The sequence below is a fragment of the Penicillium cosmopolitanum genome (genome assembly GCF_028827165.1).
Source record: "Penicillium cosmopolitanum strain IBT 29677 chromosome Unknown utg000005l:1.0-4006212.0:1.0-4009387.0, whole genome shotgun sequence".
NCBI lineage: Eukaryota > Fungi > Ascomycota > Eurotiomycetes > Eurotiales > Aspergillaceae > Penicillium > Penicillium cosmopolitanum.
Genome location: NW_026622675.1, coordinates 1,149,438 through 1,166,064, shown reverse-complemented (window position 1 = coordinate 1,166,064; position 16,627 = coordinate 1,149,438). Strand labels below are relative to the sequence as shown.

Below are 16,627 nucleotides of genomic sequence, written 5' to 3'. Positions count from 1 at the left end.
AAAATGGGCCTCTTTCGCTTAAAGATGGGCGAAAAGCACCATGAAGAAGCACTGGTATGTCCCAGTTGAGCCCCAGCTACCCAAACCTAAAAGTCATGCCACTAACATGTTCTTTAGCATCATTTCGAATGGTTAAATCCAGATGACACTTCAGAAAATGCTCGCATTTTTGACTACGGTGATCTTTTCAGAGAGGTTGCGGATGCCTTGCAGAAAGTAGGCTTGTTCCAGGAAGCCTTTCGGTTCTACTCGCCGATTCAACAAACGACCGAACATGCGGATCTCGGTTATTTCATGGCAATGGCGAACTGTTGCGTGGCGTTGGGCAAGGCAGAAGACGCAGAAGCTTACTATCTTACGGTGGCTGAAAACGACCCAAGGCACATGGAATGCCGTGTAAGACTGGCGACTCTCTACGAGGGAGACTTTGGCATGAACGACGAGGCCCTGAAGTATATCAACGAAGCCTTGTTGATCGGTCGACAGGAAGGCAGGACTCGGCGAAGGAAGCGAGATGATAATAGGCTTGAACAGCTCGCTATTGAGTTCCAAAGGGGTCCTCGTCCCGTGGGCTCACCGCTGGCCGGAACTGAACCGACTGGCAATGGAGATCGTTCCAAGAATGCACAGAACAGAACAGACGACATCCGGTTCCTGTTCGATAAATTAAAGGAGCTTCATCCCTTCATTAAAAAAGGAGACTCGGATGTGGTCGAAGATTGGCTTGACATCGCTGATGCTCTCCTGCGAGATTTCAGGACCAACCGAATTTTCTATCCTATGGCCCGGACGATGGAATTCCAGGGATATACTGGCGACTCACAACGAAAGGGCAAAAAGGGTCGTACGTTGCTCGACGAAGCGCAAGAGATAGCCGTACGTCTACAAAAGGCAATGGGTAAGACTCAATGGAAAATGTCCCTGTCAGTAGTTCGGAGCTAATCTTCATCAAAAGGTGACGGCACTACCGAGGAGGACTGGTCGGATACCATTCCAACCGATTACCATGGCATTCCCTTCGACGAATGGCTCGATATTTTCCTCGAGTATTCTCTTCTTACGACCAAGCAGGGCGATCCAGAAGAAGCATACGATGCACTAGACGGAGCAGCAACTGCAAGCATTTGGTTTCATTCCAAACCCAAGTCTCGATTGATTCACACCTGTTGGTTCAGTACGCGATATCCTCTCTTTATCTATGAGTAAAGCTAATGAATCATAGCCTGTGCACTTCATGCCCAAGACGAAGAAGCTCTCGCTGGCGAGGCCCGGTGGTTTATGAAGGAATATCAGTTTGTGACAGATACCTATCGTTTATTTGCCATGCTGAGCAACCTGGCCGGCGATCCCCACAAATCCTTATTTCACTCTTCCCCAAACATGAAATTCATGCTTCGCCAGATCAAAGCAATGGACTTTACCTTGCCCGGGATGCCTCAAAGCCCCAGCCTCGACAGTCTGTTTGGAAAGAACGCGCTGCCCTATCTACGAAAAACGATGCTGGCGAACCCATCCCAGCCGAGGAACTGGATGTCGCCCTCCTTGTGCTTTACGGCCATATTCTGTATTCCGGAAACAGCTTCTACCCGGCCCTGAACTACTTTTTCCGCGCATATGCTCTGGACGATCAAAACCCAGCCGTCCTTCTCTCCATTGGACTGTGCTTCATTCACCACTCTATGAAACGGCAGGCTGAAAATCGGCACTACCTCATCATGCAGGGCTTATCTTTCATGGACGAATATCGTCGCGTTCGTGAGAAAGCCGGAACTCCTCTGCAGGAGAAGCAAGAAATGGAGTTTAACTTTGCACGTGTGTGGCACAGTCTCGGATTGCTTCATTTGGCAGTAAATGGATACCAAAAGGTCCTCGACCTCAGCAAGAGAATTCAGGAAGAAAACCAGCAGTTGGTCGAGAACCATGCTGAAGACGGTGGGGACATCGATACGGTCATGGGCGAGGCAGATACCCCTCTCCGAAATTCCACGCAGGAGTCCCGGCGTTTTGTTGAAGATTTCTCTCCTGAAGCCGCCTATGCCCTGCAGTGTATCCATGTTCTCAGCGGAGATTCGAAGACTGCCAAGGGTGTTACTGACCAATGGCTTGTTGTTTGACAGCTGCTTCCCCTGGGGAGCATTGCTGCCATAAAAAAGAACTAGCTAATTTCCTTAATGAACAAAACATCAAGTTCTAAGACAACAGACGATCTGTGTGTATACTTCAGGCCCTCGGACAAGGACTCTCAATCTCCACTAGCGGGAGGGTATGTCCACGTGCTTGAGGTTCGCCCAGCTACAATATTCCGAATACTAAGCTTTTCTTTATTTCTCTATCTTGCTTCATTGCCAAACCTTTCTTCCCTCATACCAAGTCTCCTTAATCGAAGCCTTCAAAAGAGTATTTGCATCCCACTCCATGTCCACAACAATGAAATCGGCCATCTTTCCTACGGCCAGCGTACCCACCCGTCTCTCCGAGAACACACTTCTAGCGGCACCTCCGGTCGCAGCTACCACCGCTTCACACACGCCCAGCTGGAAATGTTTGTTCACTATATCAGGGTATTGGGGGTCTCTCGATGAGCGACGAGTGGTGGCAACATAGAGGTTCTGCATCGGTTCCCATGGTGATGTAGGGCTATCAGTTCCAATCGCCATCAAAGCCCCGGCATCAGAAAATTCCCGATAAGCAAATGCTCGCTGGCATCGGTCATTTCCTAGGAGACGAGGCCATTCTCTAAGAATAGAGGGATCGGCATGCACCGGCTGGATGGATGCCGTCAGGCCTAGAGCACCGAGTCTCTTTGCATCTTCTGGAGATGCCAGCTCGAGGTGCTCAATGCGATGTCGCCTCCCCGGGGTAGCATGCTTCTCGATCGCATCAATTGCCATTTTGATCGCCCCATCACCAATGGCATGAAGGGCGATTTGAAGGCCATGGCTATCTGCCTCCTTAACAACTAGATCCAGATCTTCTGGCAGCCAAATGGGAGGAGGGGAGTCCACGGGGGCATATGGCTCAGATAAATAGGCCGTGCAGGCATCGATGATACCGTCGCAGATGAGTTTGATGCCAACGATTCGGAGATCTGGGTTTGTTGTACTGTTGTACTGCTGTGAAAGCTCAAGAGCACGTTGAACTTGCCTCGAGTTTTCCTCAGGTTTATCACTTGGCTTGATCAGCCAGTATGCAGCGATACGCATAGGAAGAGTGGGTTCCCTTTTCCGCAGAGTGACTAGCGCATCCCATGCATCTTCGTCCATGGCCATCTCCACCAACCCAGTATATCCTGCAGCATTATATTCTGAAATACCAGCCCGCATGGCCTCAATTCGCTCTTCCATCGGGCTCGACATTGCCTGGTATGGCCAGATAATAGACATCATGGCACCTTCATCAAGTACCCCAGAAGGCTTTCCATTCTCATCACGGTGGATCTTGCCTCCGGCAGGATCTGGCATATCGGCAGCACCAAGTTTCTTCAGTGCCGCATTGTTGCACCAGCAGGAGTGCTGGGAGCTTGCATCGATGAAGATAGGTCGTGGATCAATATCGTCTATCATCGCAGCTGTGACCCCATCTGGCGTCATATAATGGAACCAGTTCTTGCAAAGAATAGTCGGGACATCTGGGTTTGCAACAGCATACTCATGAATAGTCGATCGTATATCATCCAGAGACTTGCAATGCTTCAGGTCAAGTTTGCGAAGGGACTGGCCGAGGAGAAGAAGGTGCATATGGCCATCAATGAAGCCTGGCAGAATAGTCTTTTGCTGCAGGTCGCGGGTTTCAAAGCTCCCACCAGTGCTTGCGGTGGTTACCTCGGCCTGTGATCCAATCGCTGCAATCTGGCCATCTTTGACTAGCATGGTATCGGCGAAGGTCGGTACATCATGATGGCCTGCATTCTCGTTGGTCAGGATTCGACCGTTCAGGAATAAGATATCGGTTGACATTTTGAATGATGTACTAGGAAGATCAAAGGAGGATCATATTTCTCAAATCAATGTGAATTTAACAGTCCGCTATTCCCGGCGTGGGGTAACACTAGAGTGACTTGGCATTCATTCCGAGCTTCACTTGAAGCTCGGAGTGGATCCCGCTTCGAATTTCCTTCCGAGTATCACACCTGCCCGTCAACTTCTGATACATTTCATCTATATCAAGACAATAAAAGTGAAGATCAAGCAGTTCTCTTGGGTTCGGATCTCCCCCGAAGCGAATTCTTCCCCCGAAGCTAAGTCTATCATATCCTATCATCCTATCTCAGACCAATTACGACCGAATTGACGCTTTGTTCGGTCGATGATTCGGTTAAGATCGAAGACTCCACTTCACGCCCCCAACAGATCCCCAGTTGAAATGACAAAAATGCGGAGGGAAATCCCCAGATTCCCCCCAGTGGGCCCCCGCGGAGCCGGCCCGGCAATAACCACTGGTGTCAAAACAGCTTCTCTTCGCCAATCTTCCCAGCGAAAATACTCATTCTTTTGGTCTCCGTTCTCGAAAGTCCAATCTATATCCCATTTCATACCACTCAGTGAACGATGTCACACGATATCAGAGCTACCTCTGACAATAGCGTCAATTTCAAAAAGGAGATGCCTCATGTGATTGAGCCCGACCAATCTGAGGGCGAGATCATCGGGAAAGTTCTTCTGCAAGAAGACCATGAGCGAGCCATTCAAGGAGACCAGCATTTCCATCGTCTTGGATGGAAACGCCTCACAATTGTGCTCATTGTCCAATCAATTGCATTGGGCAGCTTGAGTCTCCCTGCGGCATTCGCAACACTGGGAATGGTCGCAGGAATCATCTTGACAATTGGGCTGGGAGTCATTGCGATTTATGCCAGTTATATCATCGGTCTTGTGAAGCTGAAATATCCCCACTTACCTCATTATGTTGACTTTGGCCGTCTTTTAATGGGTGGTGTTGGCGACAAGATCTTCGCTGTCGGCTTTGTTGCCCTTTTGACCTTGACAGTGGGATCGCATTGTTTGACCGGCAAACTTGCACTTGCTACCATTACCGAGAGTAATGTTTGCACCCTCGTTTTCAGTGTTGTCTCAGGAATCATACTCTTCGCCTTTGCCGTTCCTCCTTCCTTCGCCGAAATCTCAATCTTGGGGTACATCGACTTTGCTTCCATTATAGTGGCAATTGGGATCAGCGTCATCGCAACTGGTGTTCAAAGCCACGAGTCAACAAGTGTTTCATCGCCATGGTCGGCATGGCCTAAGGAGAACTTGACGTTTAGCGAGGCTTTTGTGGCTATCTCAAATATCGCTTTCGCCTACGCATTTTCCTGTGCCCAGCCATCTTTCATGGACGAGATGCACACTCCGAAAGACTTTACGAAATCCATAATGACATTGGCAACCACACAGATGACGATATATACTCTTACAGGGTCACTCATATACGCATTTGTTGGACAAGATGTTCAGTCACCGGCCCTTCTATCTGCCGGTCCCCTTCTTGCGAAGGTCGCCTTCGGAGTGGCATTGCCTGTCATTTTTATCTCTGGCTCCATCAATGCAACCGTTGCCTGTCGCTTCATTCATGGGCGTATATATCAGGACTCGATTATTCGCTATGTCAATACTACCAAAGGATGGGTGACTTGGTTGACGGTCGTGGCCTTGATCAATATTCTCGCCTGGATCATTGCCGAGGCAATTCCCTTCTTCTCGGAACTGCTCTCGATCTGCGGCGCGTTACTCGTATCTGGTTTCTCGATCTATCTACCACCTATCCTATGGTTTTTTCTACTCAGAGAAGGCTCTTGGTCTGAAAAACAGAACATTCGCCATGGTATCTTGAACCTGATTGTGTTCATTGTCGGAATCACCATTCTCGGGTGCGGAATGTACGCAAGTGTAACAGAGGTGGTGAGTTCTTCTTCTCCTTGTGGAGGCCCCGTATTCCGAAGCTAACTTTGACAGATCTCTAAATTCCGTACTGGTTCTCTTAACCGACCATTCTCATGTAACGCTGGATAAAAGTTGAGGTCTCTTAACTATGAGTTGTGGTCAGCCTATATAAACGACGCGAAGGATTTAGGCAGTATGGAAGAGGTGCATGAGCATATTTAAGAATTCATATTGTAGCCTACTATTTACCCTGAGCATATATGAATGTTCAATTGCGTTTTACCCAAGTATTTAACTATCTGTATCCTAAACATGGGCAGACTTGCCAAGAGAACCGCGAACCTTAATGATTACCTCATCAGGCGCTTCGAGTTTCCTAATTCAACTCCCACCTTGGCTGTCTAACAAGCTCCGACCCCTCTCTTTAGACCTCACCTTACACAAAATCAACGATATGAGTTTGAATTATGCCTCTAGTATCACCGGGATGCTGGACCTGTCGCGTAAGACATCGGAGATGCGATTTGGAGACGCCTATGTGCAAAGAATGCACTGATCGACATGTTCATTGCCACGGCTATGGCCCTAAGCCGACATGGATGGATGGTGGACCGGAGGAGCAAAAAGAAAAGACTCGAATTAAAGCAGCTATAAAGGAAAATTTTCGCCGGGTCAAGAAGATGCAAGGTCGAGCCCGAAAAAGGGCTAATGACTTATCTCGATCATTATCCGAAACACTAGCACCAACGCAGGGAGACGAAGGGCTGCATGCTGTGATCACGCCTCGCAGTCCACCTTACTCGTCGCTACCAGATCATGAGCGAACTATATCGGAGTCTTCCGAGGATAATATCAACGCCTGCGCTCAAGACGAGACCGTTGAAGTTGATGCAGAATCTAGCCCGAGGTCCCTCGAGGGCAACACTAATATTGATTCTCAGGAGGCATGGCTGCTGATGCATTACCTCGATCAAGTATTCCCATGGCAATTTCCATATCATGATTCGCGCTCTCGCTTGGGAAATCGAGGCTGGCTATTCTCTCTTCTAATGAAAAGGGGGCCTCTCTATCATGCTGTGCTGAGCCTTGCGTCCCTTCTTCAAAGCGCAATGATTGGAACCGAAGAAGAGTTCCAACGAAAGCAAAGCGCCTGGGACCACCATTCAAGGGCTCTAAGGGAGCTTTGCGATCTTATGAGCGAAAAGGGAGACAAATTACGTGAAAACCATACTGAGCTGGCGGAGTTTTTGACATGCAGTTTCATGTTGATAAGTTTCGAAGTAAGTCAAGAATAATCCATTTATCTTGTATAAATGATCTAACAACGCTATTCAGGTATTTAGTGGCGCAGAACATGATTGGCTTGTACATCTTGACGCTGCTACGTCCGTAATGAATCTATTATCGGCCGAAGCGATTTTCAATCCTACACTCCACGACCGCAATAATAACCCAAGTCCCTTGATCGAGAATCTTCAACTCATAAAGGGTAGCGTGAAGGATGGTCTTGAATTTCTCTTGGTGATTGTAATATGGTTCGACCTTTTTGCCTGTCTTCCAACTGGGCGTGCTCCCCAACTTCCTTACCATCGCTGGCTCCAAATACCGGGTTTGAATACAGCAGATCTCATGGGATGTCATAATTGGGTGATGGAAATGATTGGAGACATTGCACAATTCTCCATTTGGAAGGAAACACAAGAAAAAGATGGGATACTGAGTATTCGTGAACTTGCCAACAAGGGCCAGGGCATAGAAACCCGGCTGGAAAATGGAATCCAGAGCCTTGATCTGGCCCGAAGTGTAAGATCATGACATTCATCGTCTTCATTCTGGCTCGGACTCTTACTGATGGAGTCATTTATAGGAACACCCAAATGCTGAGCCGTTATCAAATTGGGTTACTCGTCTCTTCGCGCTGGCCGCCTTGGTACTGCTACATAGTACCGTATCTGGCCCGTTGCCTGCGTTGCCCGAAATTCAGAGCGCGGTTGCGAGAAGTGTGATTGCGCTCCAGAATAGACCATGGACATACTCTCTCACTGGTTCGGTATGGGCACTATGTGTGATAGGTTGCATGGCGCAATCACACACTCGCTCATTTTTTGAAAACTTAATGTCCGACATGGTTCGCGAATCAGGACGGATGGGAAATAGTGCGACTGTTTTGAAAATAATCAAGAAATGTTGGCAGCTGCAGGAGTCTGGTCGGGCCGATAGCAGAAGCACTATGCGTGAAATGGGGATATCGGCCATATTAATATAAAAGTTATACTACCAGTAGAAAAAAAGTAACGAAACAATTTAAAATTGTCAGACGATGATTTTGCAGCTTTACTTAGAAGAATCTAGAGTCTGTACATACTTGGCAACGGGGTAGATACTCTTAACCTTCTCATTCAACTGGATAGTATGAACTTTTTGTTGACGAAAATATCAAGCCTCCGATTTATCTATTACTTGAGGGTGTTTGTGAGCGTATACCTCACAATTATATACGTAGACAGCGAGCACGAACCTGAATATATCAACAACTGACGAGCCAAGCCCCAAAAATTCAACAGTCTCCATCATAGTTTACATTGCGAGGATTACTAGCATCCTTCCTAGCCATTTGAAACTAAAGAAAGACGAATCAACCAAAATTGGGAGACAAATGGCAATGCGAGCCGGGTCGCTCCCAAGGGAAAGTCGAGCCGAGAGATTGATTCTCACCAATCATAACAGAGTTCTGTACTCTCGAAGTATGGAGGTCCGAGCATCAAATTGTAGCATTGATTGATATTATTCAATTGAAAAAGACCAAAAGCAATGCAACTTAGATATAAAGATCAATTTCAATCAAGATACTACCCAGGATTCATAATATTTTACCTTCTCTCTCTGCCTACCCTTTCTGCATTGTCGCACCTGCAAGATACAAATTTACTATGAGAATGCCGGCACTTGATGTTGAGGGGGCATCAAATACAATCAACCTTGTCGAGGCCAGTGTGAAGGAGCTGCTTCGTGCTTTGAATATTCGTGCCATATCCAGCGTGCGACTCGTCTCACTCTACTTGCACCGAATTGGATACTACGATTGTCGAGGTCCTTCGCTAAACTCAGTCTGTGTTCTGAATCCGAATGTATTCCAGGAAGCCCAAGAATCAGATGACTATCGGGCAACCGGTCAGCCACCAAGGCCCTTGGAAGGCATTCCATTCACAGTGAAGGACAGTTTCAAGGTCAAAGGCATGACCGTAGCCGCCGGGTCTCCTGCATTCAGCGAGCTGGTTGCCTCGGACGACGCAGCAATCGTTTCACTCCTTCGTGAGGCTGGGGCCATAATAATAGGCAAGACCAATATGCCCGCAATGGCAGATGGCGGGGACAGCGAGGACTTTATGGCAGAGCAGAAAGTCCCTATAATCCCATCTATTCTACCACAGCCTATGCATCTGGCTCCTCCAACGGGTCTGGCACATCAACAGCTGCAAGCTTCGCCGCTTTTGGACTTTCTGGAGAAACTGTTTCTTCGGGAAGGGCGCCGGCATCGAATAATGCGCTCATTGGATACTCGCCGTCTCGGGGTTTGATACCGAATAGAGGCCAATGGCCTCTTTACCCAACCTGCGATGTTATTGTGCCTCACACCCGAACAATGGAAGATCTGTTTACCCTCCTAGACGTCATAGTGGCAGATGATAAGATATCAGCGGAAGGGATTGACTTCTGGAGGAATCAAAAGTTCGTTCCGATCCCCCATGCATCAGACGTTCGACCTGTCAGCTTCAACTCTTTAGCGGATCCGTATTCACTTATTGGGAAACGTGTTGCTGTTCCCAGGTGCTTTATCGGTATCCAATCTGCAAAGCCGTCTCATGTCTGCACGGAATCTGTACAAAGGCTTTGGGAGAATACGTGTACGACGCTGGAGGATCTTGGAGCTACAGTCATCGAGTCCGATTTCCCTTTCCTCGAGCAGTATACCAAAAAGGACTTTCCAGGACAAAGCTGCAATGTGCCCGGGATGCCCGACGACTGGAATAGCATTGAACGCTGTCAAATGATAGCCACTGCCTGGGATGACTTCCTCCGACAGAACAACGACCCGAATTGCTCAAGCCTTCCCGAGTCTGACCCTGACAAGATCCATCCACATATCGCCCCGATGGACGATCCGATAAGATTTACCGAGGCAAACAATCAAGTTCGCTACTCTGATATGATTGATTTTGTCAGGAATCGGACAAGTTCGATTGATACACTTTCTGGCACAAAGGAAGCTATTCAGTCATTGGAAAATATGCGGAAGAGAGAATTCGAGGATTGGATGGATTCTAATGACTTCGACCTTCTCGCCTTTCCAACTAACGGAGATGTTGCATACGCCAATTGTGATGAGGAGATTGAACCGCTGACCCATGCTTTACAAGACGGGGTCAAGTATTCTAACGGTGGAAGATCTCTTAAGCATTGTGGTATCCCTTGCATCACCGTCCCAATGGGCACAATGAAGAGTAAACGCATGCCTGTGGGAGTCACATTTGCATCGAAGGCTTACTCGGACAACGATCTCCTTCGCTATGCATATTCATACGAAGCAGCAACTCATGCTCGAACAGTTCCATTGTTGACTCCCCCATTGCCGACAGACCATATTTCACTATCTACGTTTCCCCAAACGGGTTCAATGAAAGCCAGGCCTATTCTCGAAATCAGGACAGTAAGAAGTGAGCTGATAAAGGGAGTGAAGCAGAAGATCTGCCGTCGTGTCTCGATGGAAGGCACTGTGCTATCGAGCATTCCAGAGGTTGGAGTGTCTTCTGTCCAGATATTTGTCAACGGTGAAGAATCTCTCGTGGGCCAGTTCAGTCATGAGAAGTGGAGATGGGAAACGACGATTTCTCGACCGGAACGACTTGAGCGATTTCCAGAAATCGGCCAAGTGCCAAAGAATCAATTTCTGGTTGTTGTGATTGCTTCTTTGGCCAATGGACGATGTGCAGCTTCGATGTTCTTGTTAGATTGAATAATACATATATTTGGAAATATAGCTCAAACTTGTATACTTTCTAGCTAATTAGTATGTGTTGGAGCACATAGAGCCTCAGACATGCCCTAGGTCTATAGCAAATTTTAACCTAAGCACCAAAATGAAAGGTCTGCCCTAATGGTGTTAAAAGCTTGATCGGTGAGCCATCATTACTGAATCTTTTCCCACGAATAGAATTCTGGGTAGATCAATTATCAAGACAGTAGATTTGTACCCCTTCCAAAACAGAAAAGCAAAAATGCAACATACTATAATTTGCGTCGGTGTTGATATCTCAAAAAAATACAGAACAGACAGCAATCTGAATCGTTTCACTGATACAACCTTGCAAAACGTCATGTCCTAAATTGTACATGCCCGACGATATTACCATGCACACAATATTGACTGGGCCATATATTAAGTGACACCATCGTACATTGCATTAGCGTGGAAAATTAGATCTGATACCTTAGTAGTCGTGATAGACATGGCTGATGTCATCGTGCCTCTTGGCCCCGCACTGGAATTTCTGCTATCTTAACACATTTTGGGCAAACTTGACCTTCATGCAACATAGGCAGTCTACCACTAGCTCTAAAGTATAATATGAGGCCCTTGATTGTTAAGATAGCAGAAATTCCAGTGCGGGGCCAAGAGGCACGATGACATCAGCCATGTCTATCACGACTACTATGTTGCATGAAGGTCAACTTTGCCCAAAAATGTATTGTATTCGTTCTGTTGAGGAAGATTGATGGGATGAGATATAGTACAAAAGACGATACCGACTATAAACGGTAATTATGTTTATCCAACAAAAGGCAACCAGCAAGATCGTAAGAATCGTGAGAAATTTGCAAAGGGGTAAACGCAAAACTCAAAAAAAAATAATGTGATATAATATGTATCCAGGCTAAAAATCAAAACTCCTTGGCATGCGAATGTAAGACCCTTCGAAAAGCGGGGGCGCGGGTACCCTAGGATGAGACAGATAGTCAAGGGAAGTCAGACCCGAAAGTATCCGCCCCTCATACAAAGAGATCAGCAGGAGCCGCCTGTCATATCGAATATCAGTTTTGGGTGGGGGTGCTTCATGACGGAAGACAGGGCTGCAGCTTGCTCAAAGGGGGAACACTCTGTTCAACGTCATGGGTTGGCCACCTCCCATAAAATAGGCGCTTAAGCCGCCACGAAAAGAAACTCATGTGACTACAGCATATTCGTCACCATACAAGTCAGTATCATCAAAGAAGACAGCCGACTGGCGCCGCATCTCCTCCATAAGGCTACCCCTCCTAGAAGTCGGGGTCTGAGGGCGCGAGGAGGCGGTTGAGTGCGACATGCCATCAGAGAAATCCAGATAATGCGACTCGGACTTGTATCCAGAGTCGCTATTTCTTTCAGGTAGGTTTTCATCCAGTCGCTTAAGCAAAGCGTCAGATGGCTCAGACTCCGGGTTATGGCGCCGGCGTGATAGAATGGGGGACAATGAACGGCCCCCGGTGACGGAACATTCTTGGAGCCCTCTCATGATCGCCCTTTCGATATTAAGTCGATTTTTGATGAATTGAATTTTAGGGAAAGTACTTTGCTGACCGGTTTGAATCATGCGAGCGAGCCGCTCGGGCGTTGGATCAGAGAGAATGTGGTAGAAGTCGGAAGCGATGCTTTTAGGCCAGATCGTAATAGTGCCACTAAACTTTTGTAGCCAAATCTCACTCCAGTCTTGCCCCAGTGGCCGAGGTAGTAGCTCTAAATGGCGTAGGACTCGAAGCCATTTGTTAAGATCGAGTTTGATGTACTGCTCGATAGCGGTGCCGAGAAACCCACCACGCCAGCCACGTCCCTTGCGGTGGGTGACCGGTCGCCCCACGGTTCCTCTGGAGCTAAAAAAGAAGAGGTTCACATGCGGGTTGACCTAAAGCAGTATCAGTGGCTGACGTTTTCACCAAGGATAGAATCTTACCTGAGATACGATCGTGAAGTTTACATTGAAATGTAAGTTCAGCGCTTTGATGGGAATATCGGTCCGCAAGCTTCCGTCTTTCCACTTGTGCCCGAATGAGTATGGGGCAAGTGTACCGTCCCGCTTTTTGGTCATCAGAACGACCGGATTAAGGATGCCGGGCACGGCGGCTGAGGCGAGCACGGCACTCCAGATGACACAGTCGGGGCATGTCAGGTAGTTTGCCAAAATAGTAGGAGAATGGGGGTCCGAGGGCACGCAGGACACATTCAATATTCGGCCAGTTCTTTCATAGGCTTCTCGAAAAGTAGTCGAACCCCTGCAGAACCAGCTGCATTGTTTAGCCCAGTCTAGTGTATCGAACCGAGCACCTGTCTTCCACCAACGACGAACCCACGTTGTGATACCTTCGTGACAGGCGCGAATTCGGTGGGCAAGTGCCGGTACCAGCAGTTGCTTCAGCTCCTCGTCGGTTCGGGTTGCCACCAGGCCAGCAACTAGTGCTCCGCCCGATGTACCAGTAATGAGTTCTGGCAGCACACCATTATCCAGCAGCGCCTTGACTACCCCGAAGTGATAGTACGCAAAGGTAGCTCCGCCCGAGAGGCATAGCGCGGTCCTTCCGAAGTTGGTGTCGAGGTGCTTGAAATGCTGATATTTGGCTTCCCGATCGGCCTGTTTGCTGCTCAGTACCAGCTGAATACACGCATGTACCTCATCGATATATTCTTGAACCAGCTCCTTGGTTCCCGAATAGGCCTCGCTGTAGATTCGAGGGTTCTCCACTCCTGCAAAGTTGTTCTTCACACAAGCCTCTAACAGAGACCGAAGCTCTTCCACGGCCGGAATGTCGTTGACACTCACCCGACCATGCTCAGCCTCCCACTCCGTATCCGCCCTTGCTTTCTTCAGCTGTGCCACCACTTTATCAATCGTGATATGATCGTAGTAAGCGTACTCGTCGGTCTGCTTCCAGCTTTCATTGCCGAGATGGGCATCCAGCGCTTGGGCTGATTTCAACCAATCTGCATAGTTCTTTTGTACCGACAGATCCTTTCTCAGCCTCTGCCTCTTCCCCCTCCATGTGACCCATTGCTCATATAGGAAGATGTAGACTCTGACCAAAACGTAGCCAAGGCTCAGCACGGCGATCCATGCGAAAACCGTGAAGAGGAAGGGCCATTTGAGGACTGTGTATAGGACGCCTTCTCTTGTTTCATCCTTGCTTCGCTTTGGGTTCTTGCGGCGACCGCGGGTCTTGCGTACACGTTGGTTGATAGGACGCCAGTCGTTAAGGGCTACCAATGGAGAAGCTTCGGGGGCATTGAGTGCTTGTTCGAATCGACGTAGGTCGTCCGGATCGATGAAATCTTCGTCGTAATCTGGCAGTCCGACCGGGTCGAAGGGGTCGGATTGCTGCTTTTTCTCCTCAGAAGTCATGTTCACCATGTATGCATGGCGTTGAAAGCAGGAACAGGAACATCATGAAACAAAGCCGGTTGGGGAAGCTCCTCAGCATACGACGTCAGCGTCACGTGCCAAGACCCACCAGCCACTCCGCAGTGGGGGTTGAGTGTGGCTGGTGAATGAGTGTGGCTAGTGACCGTTGCCCCGCAGATAAGGAGACAACCTTAGGAAGGAAACAGCGCTATTGTTCTGGTTCAACCATGGTTCGATTCTTTGCATTGGCGGGAACTACCTTTTTTTTTGACTTTCATACTACCAGACCGCCTCGAAGGCGTATGAGGATTATCAGAAGATATTCCGACCCCTCCAACCCCTCCATCTACGAATATTGTCAAGAGACCGTGGACGGCAGTTGTTCCAGAGGTGTCGTCCGATTTCCGAGATTGTACCATCCCATCCTAACACGGAGTGTTACGCAAGAGCAATTGGGATCTGCCAATGGCCTAATCTCGTGCAACAAGATTCGTAGCTCCAATTCTTCGTCGAAACGTCGTGGAATACTAGCCCAGTCCTGATGATGGCATGGCCCGGACAGCCCGTACGGACAACCCGCATATTCTTTCTCCGGACTACACCCACACCCTCCTACCTTTCCCACTTCTCCTCCGGTAATATTCATGAATCATTGGACAATGACCCTCTCCCCGGATCTTCTACGTAATGTGTATCAGTCCACGTCCTGCAGGCTGCACCTACCCCTCCAAAAACCTCCGGCGCATGCACAGATGTATGGCATAGCGGCATCACTTCACCGCTAGATGGTAGCCCGTTCAGATCTCAACGGAGATGGCCATTGACCCCTGCTGATTGGCGGACCCAAGAAAATTTTGAGACAATATACCGAAATGGAGGGCCAGGAAAGCGTCCTATGGGCTGACGAGAAGTTAACTCTGTCGATTTAGCCGCATGCGACCCGGGCGCGATATCGGATGTGCAGCGGAACCCGAGGTCTCTCGCGCTAGCGGGCTGCACAGTGGCACTACACCTACGACTGTCGATTGGTTTGAATTGGGGGCCAACTTCAACCAACTGGCGGGCGTCGTCCACTCAAATACCTGCCTTTGGAGATCACCTGACCCTGTTCGTGGTGATAGCCTACATATTAGTGGGCCTTTGCTTAGGATTGGTCGCTAATTAGGCTCTTTTCGGCGTGACCCGGACTCCTTTCCCAGTCATCTGCGACCCTTGATGCTGATCATGTCGATCGACTTGAAATTCTGTGAATCCTTGAGTCAGGAAAAAAAAAAGCAAACATTTCCATGGCGTTGTGTTTCGCTCCTCCTGGGACCTCAGCCCCTCAGCTGTGTACAGTAGACCAGCGGCAAAAGGATGAATGCGACTGATCTCACGCAGACGATGGAGGTACAAAAACACAGAACTGGATGTAAACTGAATTTGTTGCGCGGTAGCCGCCTCTAATTCTACATTCGGTCTACCGTAGGGCCAGGGGGTTTAACACCCTGCCCGCCCCCGGGTTTTCTCTCTGGTGGCGGGCAACACTTGAGGGCTTTCAAAGATCCTATCCCGATGGCCTTTCCATATTCGTCTCTATGCATATCCCGAATTGTTTGCCAATAGAGTGCAGGGCCACTCGGTATCAAGACCTGCGAAGGCTCAGCGAGCCACACTGGTCTTGGCGCATGCTGCAAATGACCAGGGCACGTCCAATAAGCGCAGCCCCCGCGATATCTCCTTCGTATGCTCGTGCTGGATAGATCGCCCAGGTGTGGAGAGCCGGCCAACGCCCGAGGGCTGCTTCATTCGTCTCCTCTGGGACGGCATACGTAGTAGGTATACCCAGGAAGGGGGCGGGGCGATCAAGTGGATGATCGCATATCATATGTTACCCCCTTTTCGGCCATACTATCGCAATTTCCATGTGCTCAACATTCCTCAATTGGGCGGGGTAAAAGTGTTGTGTTTTTCTCTCTCTCAATGACACCTGATGGTAAAGGGGAAAAGCATAACAGTAGTACAATGTACTCTATGTATACGGATATGCAAGGATGTTGCATGCGAACTCCTTGCAAATGCAGGCTTTCTGCAGTGGGCTGGGATCTGAGGTTGAACCGAGCGTCCAGCGGCGCCATGGTCCAAGGAATGTGAATGGTCATGGAATTGTTTGACTACCCCGCGCCTTGAGAGATCGGCTTCAGGGGGATTTTGACTCTACCAGTCCGATGCCATGCCCCTGCGCGTACGAGTACTATTTCAAAGCGGTCGAAGTTCGAAGTAGAGGAACATGCACAATATATTCCGTACTTTTCATTTAATAGACCTTAAAACCTTCTTCATGTC

The 16,627-nt window shown here is 48.6% G+C and overlaps 6 protein-coding genes across 6 annotated transcripts; 4 read left to right on the top strand and 2 right to left on the bottom strand.

The window, feature by feature from the left end:
* Positions 1–3: 3 nt before the first annotated feature.
* N7509_003479 (uncharacterized protein) lies at positions 4–2,114 on the top strand (the record flags this gene model as incomplete). The annotated part of the gene is made up of 5 exons (XM_056628116.1): positions 4–54; positions 118–898; positions 956–1,174; positions 1,223–1,456; positions 1,519–2,114. 5 exons carry the CDS (start codon positions 4–6, stop codon positions 2,112–2,114), a joined length of 1,881 nt encoding a protein of 626 aa, XP_056490850.1.
* Positions 2,115–2,339: 225 nt separating this feature from the next.
* N7509_003478 (amidohydrolase) lies at positions 2,340–3,956 on the bottom strand (the record flags this gene model as incomplete). Its single annotated transcript, XM_056628115.1, has 1 exon — positions 2,340–3,956. One exon carries the CDS (start codon positions 3,954–3,956, stop codon positions 2,340–2,342), a length of 1,617 nt encoding a protein of 538 aa, XP_056490849.1.
* Positions 3,957–4,547: 591 nt separating this feature from the next.
* On the top strand, positions 4,548–5,939 carry N7509_003477 (uncharacterized protein; the record flags this gene model as incomplete). The annotated part of the gene is made up of 1 exon (XM_056628114.1): positions 4,548–5,939. The coding sequence occupies one exon, from the start codon at positions 4,548–4,550 to the stop codon at positions 5,937–5,939; it is 1,392 nt and encodes a 463-aa protein (XP_056490848.1).
* Positions 5,940–6,412: 473 nt separating this feature from the next.
* On the top strand, positions 6,413–7,691 carry N7509_003476 (fungal specific transcription factor domain-containing protein; the record flags this gene model as incomplete). The annotated part of the gene is made up of 2 exons (XM_056628113.1): positions 6,413–7,140; positions 7,220–7,691. 2 exons carry the CDS (start codon positions 6,413–6,415, stop codon positions 7,689–7,691), a joined length of 1,200 nt encoding a protein of 399 aa, XP_056490847.1.
* Positions 7,692–8,806: 1,115 nt separating this feature from the next.
* On the top strand, positions 8,807–10,890 carry N7509_003475 (amidase family protein; the record flags this gene model as incomplete). Its single annotated transcript, XM_056628112.1, has 2 exons — positions 8,807–9,188; positions 9,308–10,890. 2 exons carry the CDS (start codon positions 8,807–8,809, stop codon positions 10,888–10,890), a joined length of 1,965 nt encoding a protein of 654 aa, XP_056490846.1.
* A 1,207-nt stretch (positions 10,891–12,097) lies between these two features.
* N7509_003474 (patatin-like phospholipase domain-containing protein) lies at positions 12,098–14,302 on the bottom strand (the record flags this gene model as incomplete). Its single annotated transcript, XM_056628111.1, has 2 exons — positions 12,098–12,814; positions 12,863–14,302. The coding sequence occupies 2 exons, from the start codon at positions 14,300–14,302 to the stop codon at positions 12,098–12,100; spliced, it is 2,157 nt and encodes a 718-aa protein (XP_056490845.1).
* Between the last annotated feature and the right edge of the window lie 2,325 nt (positions 14,303–16,627).